This window comes from Alosa sapidissima, chromosome 13 (genome assembly GCF_018492685.1).
Source record: "Alosa sapidissima isolate fAloSap1 chromosome 13, fAloSap1.pri, whole genome shotgun sequence".
NCBI lineage: Eukaryota > Metazoa > Chordata > Actinopteri > Clupeiformes > Clupeidae > Alosa > Alosa sapidissima.
The window spans coordinates 27,940,413-27,957,040 of NC_055969.1; the positions used below are offsets into that span (position 1 = coordinate 27,940,413).

Here is a 16,628-nt window from a genome sequence, read left to right on the forward strand (position 1 = left end):
AAGTCAAAATATTTCTCGAATAGCATTGTTTAGTGTGCAGTTGTAATGCCTTTCAATATGCATTTACTATGTTGTATAAGAAGCAGTGGGCCAGGTGATGCGCCTCTCTGAGTGCAAACTGGCTGAGGCTGTTATTGTTATATATGCTCAAAATATTCAGGGAAAGCTGTGGCCTACCAATTGTAACCTACAAGATGATAACCTACATGAATTCATTGACTTTGGACAATTTAAGATCACCCCAGAAAAACTTTTTCACCATTTTAGACCTAAATTCATTCTAATGCACATAGTAGGTGCCTTTTAGTAAAGTAAGTGCCTTATATTTTACAGTTTCTTATCATAAACATTTAGTCCCACTTATAAATAATGTGGCATTTTCTGTATAATTGTAGATATATTTTGGGTGCCTTTAATATATTAGGGCATAGATATCAAGATTATTGCTTTGCTATAAACCATGTTAAACCAGTGAACAGGGCAGACAACACCAAAATTGGGAGAATATTGGCATACCAATGCCGAGTCATTTGCTTTCCCCATGAGTGTAGAGAGACAATGTGAAAGTCAACGATGATGGTAAATGTAGGTCAGAAGGTCTTGTAATGTTGCGTGTGAATCTAGTTTGCAGAAAAGTACCTGTGTCGTGTTTGAATAATAAGCCTAGCTTTCCTCCTGTCTGAAAGGGATAGATTGTACCACATGACGTTTTAAGAGTACTAGGTCTTTGTCATCTACCTAAATATGTATGTGTGCCTAAAGGCTGTGGAGTTTATGTTTATTTCAATCAACAACATACTGGAGCAACCTTACTCTTAGATTAAAATATAGCTGGACCATTGGTGTGAAAGGTTTACATTCAGAATCAGCAGCAACTACAGGCAGCAGGCCTATATGTTACGAATCTGGAATTCATGGTTTTAGCTGCAGCTGTCTGGCCTGTCTTGGGCCAGGATTCTCAGGAGTCTCATGGGAGGTAATTGGCCATTTCCCTGCACTAGAGATGGTTGGATTACCAAATCACAATAAACTCTCAAATCCCCTATGTAGCACCAGTAATTGTAACTGGGAGAATTCAGTTGATTTTCACCTATTATGAACTAGTGATGTCTGACCATTTATCAAAAATAATAGACTGAGCCTCTGACATTACAAAACGATACAAATCAAGCACATTGATACACACTTTAGGTCATAATTCTTCTGTTTATGTAGTTTTATTAATTAATTAAAATGGCATTGCATGTGTCCAGCTGCAGAATTGCTTTGTATTTGATAAGGATCATTTGGCTTCCATGGGAGATTATTTTCTTTGGCTACATCTGTACCACAGGCTTTCTCTGAAGTGGCACCATAGGGCCTATATCTAGTAGTTGCTGTAGTTTGTAGACTTTAGTATGCTGCTCACAGTTCTTCTAAGCTTGTTATGCAATATACTTGTTTGTATATCATTTTGAAAGATGATGTAATAGCTTTAGTAAAGCTAGCATAGCAGATTACACTGTGAAAAGTCTTTCTGGACAGCACACCCAGTTAAATACTCGTTCTGCTCATAATTTGCAAACAAATTCACATAAAATAGCCCTCTAATATCCTTCCACCTTAAGCATTTTTCGTCATGGTGTTTGGTAGCAGTGTCTTGGTCATTGTATAGGTTCTTATTATTTGGCTCAGAATTCTGACAGGTGCTAGTGATTGTACAGTTCTTGAATGTTTTATAACCATGTGTGTGTGTGTGTGTTTGTGTGTGTGTGTGTGTGTTTGTTTGTGTGTGCGTGCGTGTTAGTGTGTGTGTGTGTGTGTGTGTGTGTGTGTGTATTTGTGTGTGTGTTTGTGTGTGTGTGTGTTTTTGTGTGGGTGCGTGTGTGTGTGCATGTGTGGATGTGTGTGTGTGTGGATGATAAACTTGAGGTGTCCTGTTGTGACGCCCACCATTTCATCCTGATCCACTCCAGGCTACGGTGAACAGACAAGGTGTGTTGCCTGGGTGAAAGGGTGATGAATGATGAAAGCCTGAAGTGCTTGGGTCAGCAATTTGTGGAGAACTCTTAGCATCGTTATAAAATCTTCTACAGAGGGGATATATGTTTTCACAGTATTAAATAACTTCTTGATAATGGAATCCTTTGGATTGTTTTGCTAATTGTGCATAATCAGTGGCCACTGAAATGTAATGAAGCTGTGCTTCATGAATCACGCTAATGATAACAGTAATAGCACTTTCATGTGAAAATGGAAAAATATGTAACTTTTGGATGATTTGAAGTCATTTGGCTTTACTGCACCCATATGGCAAACACCGTGGCTATGTTTGATCACAAATATCAGCTATCAGTATGCCTCTCTGTTTCTCATACAGTAATACTTATTGGACCCCCTCAAGCATGAATCTGTTAGAGGGTTTTGGTGCCACCACAGACGCCTGTCCCTCTCCATATGATGGTTGATATCACTTTCTGCAGCATGGACGCTGCAGTCATTATGGGAAAGTAATTATGTGGCTAGGGAGTGGTTGGAGCCTGAGGCACTAAGCACAGCACTGCCATCCAAGCATGGCACTGGGCTCCACTAGGCTGTGTTGGATTATATCACTCAGTGTAATGCTCACTGTCACTTCTCGCAGCAGACCTCAGCACTGGACCCAACTCCTCAGCTAAAACTAGATCCATTAGTCCAGTGATGGCTCCTGTAGTCCAGTTAGTTTAATTAGATAGCTTCACTGTTTGACATCTCTCCAGGAGCCTGGTGGAGTACTAGCTCTGCTCATCAATGACCAACTGACATTGTTTTTCTATTCTCTATTATCAGACCTCTTTAGATGTGCTCTGACCTCCGGCACTGTCTTTTACTGACTCCCTGGTTGCAGAAAAATGGCTGTCTTTCTGACTGTAGCCCCTGATATTTAGGAATGGAGGGTGAAATGAATATAATATGATTAGACAAGCTAAGTGAATCGGGCATATTCTCTGTTTTTTGGTGGTGACATGTAGCTTAGTAAAAAATGAAAGCATTTTTGGCTACCTTTCTGTTTCAAAGCTATCTTTGAAGTGATTGTAACTGTTTATCTGAGAGGATGTGGTGCAAATAATCTTAGGCTGGTTATTATTCTAACCCTGGAAACAGTCTGTGGACCATTCGGGGTGTTATATAAATGGATTTTAACTATGTTTGTGTGTTTATTTAGCTACCTTACCAGCTGATATACTAAGCCATAGCAGAGTCTAGTCCTGACCTGAGGATCACTAGCAAATACTCATTAAGAGTGGAACAGCGATCCATGCATCCATCAAAAGGATTTAAAAGAAAGTATTAATCCGGATTGAAAGCCACAGGATGGCTGGCTGTGCAGCACATCTGCAGTCACTGCCTTTGTGCCTCAATGTCTCAGATGTTTTGAGGGATACGTTTCTTTGAATCAAAGTGCCCGGGAGGTGACATTTTAGGAAGTTTATAAACTCTCTTTACGTTAGTCATGTCCAGACAGAACAACGAGACAAGCCCTTATTAAAATGTAATAGGATGTCATTTAAATATTTAATTCAGAAGCTATTTTACTTTGTCAGAAATACATTGGTTCTTATTCTTATTCTAATTCTGACTCCTTTCTCTAAGATGCATTTGTAGAAACAGCAGGTATAATGTGGCAGCTTGATAAATGTCTTCTCTATGGAGCTTTTCAAATGTACGTAGCCTACAACAGGAGAGTCATTTATAGGCACAAACACTCTGTAGGACTCATGCCAACATGGAATTTGGGAGGTTAGAATCCATTCTTCTCCACCGCCACCAAGCAGGATAGCATGAGATAGACATGGCTTTGGTGAAACCAGCATAGTGTTGCGGGTTGATTGTGAATGAATTCAAATGGGTTGAATGAGTCATTATGGCTAAGCATATTCCAGCTTCAGTGAAAACTGCATAGTCAGCTGGTCTCCATACCACAGCACCATTTCTTGAGTGGTCTATAGGGTCTTCATCTAGGGAGAAGGAGAGAGAGAGGTACGCAGAGTACTTATACCATGTATTCATTTGAACACATAATATTACTCGTCATACTGATGTCTAAAGTTTATGACATTTGAGGGAAATGTACCTTCTGTTTTTAAGTATCACCATTAAGCATTTGAGTAAATGTTCCCCTCTGTGATCGTGCCAGTGATGACAGCTGTTCCTGTCTTTGTTTTCCTCTTGTTAATAATTTAGCTTTTTTCAAAGCCCCTTCGGTTTCTGTTCATCCACCAAACAGCCTAATTGAGTCATGCAGCTCTAATGAGGATTTGGTAAGCTGTGGCTGTGTTTGTGTCTATTGGAATATATACCCAAACAAGCAAATCAGAAGAAACAAAACAGTATTGTGTCAAGTGTAAATAACCACTGATTGGTTCTTCCTTTAAAACAGCAAAGTAATCCCCTTTATCTGAACAATTTTGCAGGAGCATAATTGGTCATGCATGTCATCTTTGTTTTGGTCATATCCAATGTATCAGCTTAGCAGAGTGAAATAAGATTAAAAATGGGCAAGAGATACAGAGGGAAACCAGTGTGAGAGACATAGACTTGGACAGACTCTCCAAGTGTGACATTTTCAGGCTTGCAGTAAATAGCACCAAACGATATTCACAGCTGAGCAGCCACATATTAGAGTTACTGGTACAGTATGCGCAGCAGGGGAAAAAAACACAATGACCTCCAGAGCCTCATTTGTTTATTAAATGGCATTGACTCAACCAAAGGGCCTTGCTGAAATAGCATGTGTGCTACGAAATGCACCACCGTTTATCTATGTTTATATGCAAGCAGACAGGGGGGAAAAAACCAAGCGGAAGATCCACCTTTTCATCGATTATCCCTCCAGCGGGACACATATTCACTGAAGCCAGCCCTGCTTCTCTCAGCCAAACCTCCTGTCCCAGAACAGATGGAAACAGCACTGAAAATCCCAGTTGAGGGAGACGACCACACCACCTTAACGCAACAACAACAGCAGACTGAGCTGCTGAATGAAGCATTTACAAAGGATATGGGGCAAATGGGTAGGGGGGGGGGGGGGTTGCAGGAGAAAGGGATGCAGCAGGAGAGAGAGAAAGTACAAAAAAAGCAAAAGAGGTAGTGAAAAATGAGGAATTACGCCCCTTTTACAGCCTACAGGATGGTCGGAGCCAAATGGAGATTCACTGACATATTCATGTGATGCATGTGAGCTGGCTTAGAGCTCGCCTCCGGTGCAGGACAGAAAAGCAGAGGGAGAGAGAGAAGTGGTAAGGAAGAGAGAGATAGAGGAACAGTGAGGGAGGTGTACACACACAAATGCATCCCAGACTGATTAACACATGCCATTGTATCATCCTGGGGAAAGGAAAGCAGGAGCCATAGAATAAGAGAAAGCGGCACAAATTGTCACAGCAGAAAACGTAATTAGCATCCAAATGGTACGCGGCCACCCCTCATTTCATAGCAATGGCCACTGTTCTTCTGAAGAAAGTACAACAGTCTAATAGAAGGATAGGATCATCATTTAAAATAGCTGCTGCTCTCCCTTGGGATCAGCACTGGCTGCAGCCGGCTTTCCTCTGCACAAGAGGTGCAGAGGATGGTGAGAGAGAGAGAGAGGGAGGGAGGGAGAGAGAGAGGGAGGGAGGGAGGGAGAGAGGGAGTGAGAGCAGTGAAAAGAATGATGCAGGGCAAGGATGAAGTAGCACTACGCAGGATAGGGGAGAGTGAGGCGGCTGCGTGTTGAGCCGGATAGAGATAGGGTTATGTGATTTGGAAATGAGACTAAAAGGGTGGCTCGGAGATTGCGGTACTAATGATAGCATCAGACAACAGCAACAGAATTAAAATTGGCCTAAAGAACATCTCTGGCTCATCCTAATGCAAGCGCATCTCAAGCAAGCAAGAATAGGGCCAGTGCAGGGAGTCCATATCAATTGAACTTGTTTGTTCATAGCAAGACATTTCATCACACATTAGACAATATCTCTGACACATTTATTTGTTCTTATAGCTGTCAGGATTTATTGGCATGACATCATAAAAGCTGTCTTTCAACAACCTAATAGATCAGTAGTAATATTGCAATATTAATATCAATGTGTCTAATGTTGTGACACTCTGGTCAGACACATCTTGTGTTACTACAGTCTTTAACAATATGTGTTTTGAAGAAGTTTTTATTAATGTTTCACTATATAATATCTGTTTTAGACAACTGAAAGGTGACAACATATGGGTTTCTTCTATTATTTTATAAATTCTCCTATTTTTTTATATGACTATGTAGAAAATATATGTGTGAAGAAGATATTAGACTGACCTATCTTTGTAAGTTGTGTCTACTGTAATTGGGTGGATATCTGACTACACATCAATTCACTGAAGGACAAAAGATCCTACACTCCTATGTGCTTTGTCTTCTCTGGATTGCAGCGGACTCCGCCATCTCCTCGTTATCTTTATGTTGCATGTGTGACTGACCACTTGGACAATTCATTCTGAAGACCATCACAATGCCTCTGACTTGTCAGTTACATTGTTATAATTGAGGTATAACTGATGGCAACTTATAGCAGTTAAAATTGCAAATAATAAATTCTATTCACTATTTAGTGTGACTAGCCCTGAGGTCATAAATCGATAATTGGATTTCAATGCCTCGTTTGAAGGGGATATTTTGTGGCTCTTTTTTTGTGTTTATCACAAGCCACATGCAGCCTCTCTCTTTCATTTCTCTGCCACTGCTTACCTAGCCACACTCAGACCACAGCAGAATACTGAGGGCCTGAGCTGCACTCGTTCGCTTCATCAGAATCTTATGTTTGTCGTGTGTGTGTGTGTGTGTGTGTGTGTGTGTGTGTGTGGCTGATTCATTAACATTAAAAGCTCCTATCTCTCTTCTTCATATCTTTCCCCCTCTCTTCATTTAAATGTAATGGGAGTAGATTGGTCAGTCACTAATTGACCGCTCTCACTATCACATTGAAATAGGAATATTTAGGCATTTTAAACATTTCTTTAAGCCATTAAGATGGTTTTCGACCAGTAATGAATTGACCACAAAGAGAACATTTTGACAAAAGACTAGTCCACAATCGGTCCATTTTGATCTCAGGAAGTCCTCCACCAATTCTGGAGGAGAGCTCAGTGGCAGGGTTGGTCCTCATGCGTCCATCCTCATGACTGATATCCTATCAGCATGTCTGTGAATCTGGGACACTGAGAAATATGTTGTCATCAGTGCCTCCACATCAAACAGATGCGGAAAGGGAGTAGCCTAAAAGTCCCAAGAAGTCGGTCACTAATTGTAATCAAATTGTGTTTGTTAGGTGCATTACAGTAATCTTGTAACATTGGGGTGGTTTTTTAATGACAAAAAAATGGTGGGTATAGATTCATAATGAAACCCATTCTTAATCCACACTAATCCTGCTCTCAGCGGGATTCCCCTGGGATTATTATGTTCGGGATTTCACCACTTGCAGCCCACAGCAGTTAGGTCAGGTGTTTGTGGATGCAGTTATGAGGTCAGGTGTTTGTGGATGCATTTATGAGGTCAGGTGTTTGTGGATGCAGCTATGGATGCAGTAGCTAGTAGGAATGCACACAAATGATCAATGCATCTCTGTCTGGTTGTTTGCCAGTCCTTTGTGAACTCTTGTTCTGTTCTCTATGAGTCTCTCAACATGGTATAGAAAACAGTATCAGTATCAGTCTCATATCAGTCTCTGTGATAAGTGCACGTATAGGAGTTTTGCAAGTGCCTTGGCAAAGCCTGTTTTTAATTAGGGTCAGTGCAGTTGGTTTCTGCTTTTGTCAAAGTACAGTGTGAGTCATTTCCACGTATTTTGCGGTGAAGCACCTGCTCCCAGTTAATGCATCTGATACATTGTGGACTTTAATTTTCCCCCAGTTTTTTCCTCTACCCAGGGTGACCAGGGATGACCAGGGTGGTCTTCAAATACAACACTTTTGTGAACATAGATGTAGCTATGTGCAACACTTCATTCACTTAAAGCTTTGATTATACTCCATTGTTGAGTGGTTATGTAAGAAATATGTCCATATATTTATATACCTCACTGTGTATAGAGGAGCTTAATCCCCTAGAATCTAATCAAATGAAATGAGTCAGGTCAAAAGAAACAAATCTAGACAGTGTGTCTGCTGAGTTCTTAGATGGATGTAAACATTTTGCAATCAGTCCGTGGTGTTCTCGGGGGGATTGTGGGATGAGCATGATGTCTTTTGAGACACCATACTGTTCCATCTGCTTTATGAGATCCAGTGAGACTTGCTGTCTGTAGTAGTATAAATGATTCTGGTGTGGATGAATCTGTTGCATTCCTTTTCTATGATAGCACTCCTATTCAGTTGAAGAATGCATTCATTTAGTTTTGCATCAGCCTGAAAATAACACTAATATTGGTTTAAACACTAGTGGTCTAATCATAACTGTTTCTCTATAACCTCAGCATCTGAAATAGAGTGCTTTATTTTTCCAGTATGTCAGCATGTTTTAATGGCAGCTCATGGAGAGAAAACAGTGCTCTTGTGTGTGTGTGTGTGTGTGTGTGTGTGTGTGTGTGTGTGTGTGTGTGTGTGTGTGTGTGTGTGTGTGTGTGTGTTCATTTGCTGTAAGTGTGTTTGGCTTGCTGAATAAGCATCCACTAAAGAGGAAACCCAGGCTGTTGTGTCAGAAAGGCTGAGGGGTGGAATTGGGTGTCAACAAAAAAGGACCTTTTCCACCCTCCGTCATTTAACCTGAAAATTTAGTTAAAACTTTCACAGAGGTTTTCTTTAGTTTGGGAGAAATGCTGACTCTAGTTGGAAGGTTTGTTTAGTTCTTTATGACAGCCACGGAGCACCTCACTTATTCACTAAAGATTGAAGATATGGGAACTCATCAACCATTTATGGCAAACAATAATGAATAGTTTAAACAGTTTTGTGATGCTGTAAGACGCTCAGAAATTATATATATATATAGCCTCGGAAACATAGAGATGTCGAGCTATTTCCTCACTTGAAAGAGCTTTTGTGGACAAATAGGGTGAAGAGTTAAATGGCAATGATGTTATTACATACTTGTTAATCTGACTCCATTTGATTAATAATTTGTATCACCAATCAATTACCAAGTAACTAGTTTATCAGCTATGGAGGAGAATGGCATGGCACACTACGAGAATTGAAGATATATATTGGTAGGCATATTAACAATTTATTTAGCATTAAGCAGTAAAAGGAAAATGTAATCAATATCACTTCAGATGAAGGTAAAAGTAAACTCACATGTTTTTCTGTAACAAAGTAGCAAATGGTAGCAAAGAAAACTTAATCAATTCACAGAGGTAAACTTGACAAGTTAGAGATGACTGATACACCAGATAAAACAATACAAACCCAGAGATAGAGAAAGGGGGAGAGGGAAAGAGAGATAGACAGAGAGAGGGAGAGAGAGAAAGGGGGAAAAGAGAGAGACCCAGAGAAGAGGTCCAAGATGGAAAAGAAGAGAAGATGGGAAAAGAAGCCCCAAGATGGGAAATAAGAAGAGACCTGGAGGACCAGAGCCTCCACTTTTATCATTCACTTGGGCCACCCCCAACTCATCAGAGCCTCCACTTTTATCATCCACTTGGGCCACCCCCAACTCATCAGAGCCTTTGTTGTCTGAGGTGGATGGGTGTGGCCCAGGTGGATATCATAACTTTATGCTACAGTTTAATTCTTAATCTACAACTATGCACAGATAAGTTCAATTGTAATAAAAACATGATTAGACTGTTGCCCACATTACAAGTATTAATTCAAGATCAAACATGAATGTATTATTCACAACACATATTTACAGAGCAATACTGTATGATAATGAGGTTGGCCTATCTCACCATAAGACATCAAGTAGGCCCAGGACTGAGTTACCTCTCAGTAGAGGGGCCAGAACAAGGAGCAAATGGTCACTTTATGCATGAGCGGGTGTTGGGGATCTTTGGCCATGGCCAGCTAAGACAATACAAATCAAACACAGGCATCCACACATGTAAATTGAATGCAAAAGGCATTCTTTAGAAATGCATAAGGTTTGGGCAAAAGACGGGCCTTACAATGTTTTGTCCAATAATTGGCTTAAAAATTAAGAACATTAAAGCATTTCGTACAGTTCCACAATGCAGGCTATATCCAAGATGAAATATTGGTTCTAAAATTTGTATCACTAGTATAGCGATTACATATTTGCCAGTTGCTTTGACCCTGTTATGTTGAGCCACAATCTTTAAACTATTTTAAATTGCTTGTAATTATTTAATTATTTCATACTGGATAGGGTCTTTTAAGTATTGTTTGGACCTGTATGTTTAATGTGAACTTGTATGTGTTGGCAGGTGAACAAACAACAGCAGCAACAGATATGAGCAGTTACCTTTGGCTCATAGACAACAAGCAAGCTAATAATGATTATATTAAAATACCATTAAATAATATTATTAAAAAAGTAAACATTAAATAATGCTATTACTGCTATATTAGTAGTATTATGTGAAACATACATTTTAGAATACAAAATACCTTTTAGACACATATCTATTTCTCTACCCAACCCCACCTACGTTCCAAAGTCATAGCATGTGTGTCTGGTGTCACACTGTGGACAGACCCTTCAGCTTCAATGACAGGTCTCAGATTGGTTCCTGATAGGGCTGTGCTGTGCTTTATGATTCCACTGTGTCCTGGGAGTAATTCAGCCACGCCTTCACGCTGACAGCCCTAAGATGGCAGCCTGCCGACGGGGGCAGATGGGAGAGCATCCACCCCCACAGGCCGCTTTGTTACAAGCTCATTTGTTAACCGATGCCCAAGGACTCAATTTGGAACTGTGCGCTCCTCTCTGAATATACTGTAGGGCCAAGATTAACACACCTTTTCATGGTAGGGGAAACGGACTTACTGCGGGATAAGACTGGACCCCTTCACCCACCATTGCTGAAGTCATGATTTATGATGTCACAACATTATCTCCCCATCCTGTGTTTGCTTGAACTGTTTGCATTTGCATTCTGGCTACTTTCTCTTCACCTGCATGCTATGCCACTACGCCATCCTACCATTCTTATATGGATATTCTCATATGCAAAATGCTGATGATTTACAGAAAAGATTTACAGTCCCACAGTGATGCTCTTCTCCCCTTATATTTGCACATTTTCTGTGAAAACAAGGGTTCCTTGGATATTGGCATCGCACCAGATGATTGCAATTGTAATTTTGTATTCAAAAGCAGTTGTTTGACTCAAATCCAACTGTGCTCTGCTTTGTGACAAACCTAGAGATCCCTGTCTTGAATTGAAAACCCCTCTCTACCTATCAGCTGAAGCTGTCCCTAGGTCTTCAGGTTATGACACATCTGATGGAAAAAAATGAGCAATTTCATAACCAGAGAGGAAAAAAAACTGAAGAGCCCAAACTAATGAGTCAGTCATGGCAGAGCAGGCATCAGAGATGGCCGGGATATGTCAGCGGATGATTATCGTTCCTACCCTACCGTTCATTTCAATGGCATGCTTTTGCTCATTCCCCTCACTCATCTCCCGTTAGCATATTCATGAGATGTGCTGTTGAGCGCTAGCTGGGCCATATGAGAGGGTGCTGATTGGCTGAGCGAACGGTGGCAATTAGTCATGCGGAAAATGGAGCCCATGCTAGGAATCAGCCGGCAACACAGCGTGTGGCAAACACAGCACCAGCCAGGGTCAGGTGTGGCCCAGGCAGGAGCGTGTGCATCGGATGATACCATGTCCCATATGGACACTGGGATTTCCTCAAGGGCTCTGTAATTATACCATCCTCCATAAGAGTAGAATGTTCTAGTCTCTTCCTAACTTGATGTTATTTGAAGTTGTTATTTGAAGTTATTGATTTTAGTCTACTAATATTTTAATCTAAAGAAAATGAATAATGGATTTTCTATGGGGGTGCCTGCCTGAGGATCTGGGAATGTACCGGTAATATGTTTGGTATATTATGTTAACATAATTAACATCTAAAAAGCATGAAGTGGATTTTTCTCCACTTTCTTTTCTTTTTCTGTACTTTTACAAAAAATGAAGAATGAGTAGGAGGATCTGAAGGATAGCATCTTCCCTGTTAGGGATGCATTCAACATGCTCATTAAAAATAGGAATTAAGAATCCAGATCTCAGAAATATCAGATACACTACTGTATCTTCAAAGGAAAGATGACACTCAAACTATCTACATACAGACTTCAGACAGCTATTGCTAATTTGGATACATGAATGCATACATGAATCAGTAATGTAAGTAATACTGTATATACCTGGAGGTCGGTATGTAGGCTACATCACACAAAAATAGCATCAGCGTTTCCTTGCCCTGGACTCTGAATGCAACTCGTGTAGCTCATGTGTGTGGACTCATGAGGATCTCCATGTTGACAGGGATGTAGGAGTTCTTTATTAAAGGTGGCGTCTGGTGGTATCGACAGCCTCGTCAATACTCAGCTCAAGCTCTTCTCTGCAAATCAAGTGCTCTTCACGCCCACTGCTGCTGTTATGGCCACATCCATCCTACACTCACCAAGGGCTTAGGGCTGCACTATAATACCAACAGCCACCCTGGGGCTCACCATCCATCTTTTTCTCTGCTATCGGGCCCATCTGGCCTTGCCCATCCTTTACTGGAGTTGCAGGTCCTCTCTTGGGCCTACTCTGGGTGCTTGCCTTGAGCATGTCACCATGTCGCCAACGTTCTCTTGCGATCCTGTACTCTGCAGAAGGCTTATCGATATCTTACATCTTCTGCTGCATTTGTCAGTGCTCCACCGTGACCTTGCGTGTTACTTGCTAGCATTGCCTGCTAGCTTGGTTGTGTAACAAAACAACGTGCGAGTAGTGCAGTAATGAATGAAACTAGCACAGTGAAGCAAGTGATGCTGAAACAACCAAGTAGCCACAGCAAGTGGAAATATGTATTTGTTGGAGCACCTCAAGCCAGTTGATAAGAGCCTCTAGAGATCAATTGAATTCAGCCTTTTGTGTCATTAAAATGTGTTGAATGTGTTAATTCCCACTACAAATAATACAAAAAAAGATTCTATTATGTAGGATGAAAGTTAAGTATTACTGAGAAATATCTAAGCCAAGAATGAATAATTGGCATGTTTTGAAATTGATTGTGGTTATTTGGATTATTGGTGGCTTGGCAGCAGGGGCTTTCTTCAGCAAAGCTCTGCAAAGCAGCACACTGACCATTGACATATCACAGCTCAAAGTCCAGATCTGTTCCCACAGTTTCCAATTAGCCTGGCGTGCCAGAGAGGTTGCGAGCCATTGCCAAAATTGGCTGAGAAGCGAGTTGCTAAGAGAGTTTTGGTCGTCGTTGTTTTAATGAGCAGGCCGTTGCAGTGTGACCGAGACCCTCGGATCCTGAGTGCTGACTTCTCTCCATTAGACTGTGTGACTGTTATCTCAACCCGGGGTGATGTGGTGAGTTTTAATAACAGGCTCTCAGACACAGAGGTGTTGACTTAGTGTTCAGAAAATGTGTGACTGTGTTCCCAATGAGGTTCTCAGGTGCAGCTACACTACCTGTTAAACAGTCATTTAGAACGGCTCGAGTTGATGCCTCACGACTTATGTCACTAGCAAGACAAACATTAGCTAATCCATCCTAGAGATTCAGTACTATGTGTTAATTCTAAGGGTGCTACTATGCAATGCATTGCTATATATTGATTTTATTTTATGTTATGTTTTGAATACATTGGTTAGTGGAACCAATGCAGATTTAATAGAATGACACACTACTTTCTTCACATTGAAGAAAGGAGGCAAAAGGACCTTTTCTTTCTTCTTTCTTTCCTTCCTTCGTTTTCTTTCCAAACCGTTCCCTCTTCCTCTCTCACCTCCTCCTCCTCCTCCACCCCCTTCCTCTCTCTGCTAATCTGACAGCTGCATTGTCTTGCTCTCAGGGGATGTGTGTTGAAATGCTGCCACATCACTCTCTAAGCTCTTTACTGTGGAACAATCGGCCCTGACATTGCTGAAGTTTCCTCACTCTTTGATTGTGATCATTAGTCAAAGAGATGGGACCAAAAATGTCATTGTGCACCCCACTGGACTCCTGCATGCCAGCACTATGGTTACAGTGGTCTGCTATTCTAAAAATGACACTTCGAAATGGGTAGGAACCAGGAGTCCCACTTATGCCAAGCACAGTTAAAAAGTGTAAGGCCTGTGAATCATCATTACAGGCCACAATCTTCCTCTTCCTCATTCTCCTCTTCATCACCATGCCTCTGAAGCTGATAAAGACCTGTATGAAAGGTTTTTATATGAGTTGTGCTTCTCCCCGCAGCAGAAAAATAGCCCTCATGATAGAATTAAAGTATGGTGTCTCTCTCAAGGTTGCCCCACTAAAATGAATATTTAAAGGTTCCCTTCAGGTCCTCGTGAATAACTAAGACGCCTCCACGTGTTAGGAGCTCTCGTGTCGGTTCCTCTTGGGGAAAGAGAAGAAGCATGCTGTGAGGAGAGAAGGAAGTCATCAACAGGAATTAACATACTGACTAACTGACAACAACATCTTAACAATATCTTTTTGTATCAAATCAAATCTGTATTTTTGCTGTTGAAAATAACCTGAATTAAAATACAACAGCAGAAAAGGAGCTAGCATTGCCGTGTCGGCTTCCTGACATCTTATTTTGAGCTACATTATCACAAGTAGTTTTCAGTCGCATGTTTGTTGTCTTCTGAGTATGTGGGGGAGATAAATCAGTCAGCTTTCCCATTTTCTGTATTGTTGCATTTTATTAAAGCATGAGTAATGGATGTGTGTATAGCTGACAGAATTTAGTAATGATGTCTCAAAGCATAGATAGATTTGTCATCATAATACATAATTTTTTATATAGATTTGAATTATAGATTATTTGTCTGAATGAAAAAGCCTCTTAGGGAGCATGCAGAGTATGCGTTATGTCTTTTTGTATTCTCCTGCAGTCATACTAAGATCAATGTGTCGGTTTCCTATCTCTGCCATTGTGAATCATAGACTGACAAATTACTGCTGCTCAATGGCTAATTGGTGTTTTAAAATAGCTTACAATGAAAATGGGTCCATCTGATCGTTACAATGATGTGCCATTGAATTAATTGAAGTACATAAATGCATTAAATTCCATCTAGTAGTGTCTTTGAGAAAAGTAAGTGTTGCAATAACCACAATACACTTACTTTTAGCTCAGAGGATGTTCCTGGATGTTTGGACATATCATTGATATATTTGTATGTGTTTGTTTATGTTTTTCAGGTATTTATGAACAGACATTTCTTATATTACTGCAGTGAACCAATCCTGGATGTGAAGATTGCCTTTTGTCAGGTGTGTGTTCCATACAGGTAAAAAAGGTACAGTATTCATTCATTTCCATTCTGCCCCTCATTGATGGAGATCTGTTGCTGTTGGTGTAAGATGACTCCACTAGTGCCACCCGCTCTATAAGGACTGACCAACTGGTTTCACAGACATTATGCTCTTCATAATGCAGATTTAATGAGTTACTTATTAGCAATTAGCATTGTGTGTTTTTTGACCTTTTGACCTTTAAAATAATGGTGGTCCTTTTTTATCTCTTCCTGCACTATTGGAGTCATAAAAACATTCTGTTGTAAAACATTTGCTTATGTGGACCATTTAGGCCACCTTTACTATTCTTGTCTGTATTGCAGGCCACGATCACATGTTGAAATGACATTGTTTCACATGAATGATGTGTCATGTTATCTCTTCTATGTAAACTTCTATTCATGTCAGTGCCATGTAGAAGCTTATCATAAGGCACTGGTCTTGCCCCTGAGATGCATGGCACTGGCCCCTGGTAGAGATACAGCTGTGTTTCCATGCTCATGTACGCTGGATATTTTATGGATGCTGGATCCATCCAGCCCCTTCAAGCGTCACACAGCAGGCCATCGGAACGTATCCTCCTCTCTGTCTGGCTTAGTGTCACTGATGGCTTTATAACTGTGGCGAACGCATCGCCTTATCTTCTGTAGCTGGATCAGTCTGCTCTTATCAACCACACAGATCATAAGTCAGTAGCAGCTGTCTCCAGAACAGATCAGGCCCTCATCTTGTGTGTAAAGTCTTCATTTCCACCTCATGGTGCTTCAGTTCATCTTTTATGTATAGCTGACAACGCTGATGACCAGTAGATCAACAAAGTCCACTGTAGAGAAGAGATAGAATATTGTGCCTTGTGAGGGTTGAGCGATGACTGTAATCTGTGGCTAATAAAAGCTCTCTACAGCGCCCTCGGTCCCCACATCAAATTTGATATAGAAGATAGCAATTACTTTGAATCTTTGTTAATCAGGCTCAAATTAGCCTTGTCAGTTCCAGAGTCTATTGTTCCTCTGTAAGAAAGATGGGTCTCTTGGTAGATACGGGCTTAAAGCGCTGGAGAGGGCTCTCCTCTCTCCAACTCCCTATGCAGTGCTCGTAAGTCAGCTCGAAAGCTGCAGTCCTGCAACACTGTACATTCATACAGACGGGTCCCGTGCCTCTGCTCTAGGGCTTGTAGCATCCAAGCTTAGATAATGAATTTCTTC

General features: G+C 40.9%; 1 protein-coding gene across 9 annotated transcripts in view; it reads left to right on the plus strand.

The window, feature by feature from the left end:
• The window catches only part of mapk10 (mitogen-activated protein kinase 10), a 45,688-nt gene that overhangs the window by 946 nt on the left and 28,114 nt on the right, over nucleotides 1-16,628 (plus strand). For 7 of the 9 annotated variants that reach the window (XM_042059606.1, XM_042059608.1, XM_042059607.1 and 4 more), the window contains exon 2: nucleotides 15,328-15,399. In XM_042059606.1, the coding sequence (XP_041915540.1) occupies nucleotides 15,328-15,399 (72 nt within the window). Of the gene's footprint in view, nucleotides 1-15,327; nucleotides 15,426-16,628 lie in introns of all 9 variants that reach the window. The other 2 variants (XM_042059610.1, XM_042059612.1) reach the window with 2 other exon arrangements.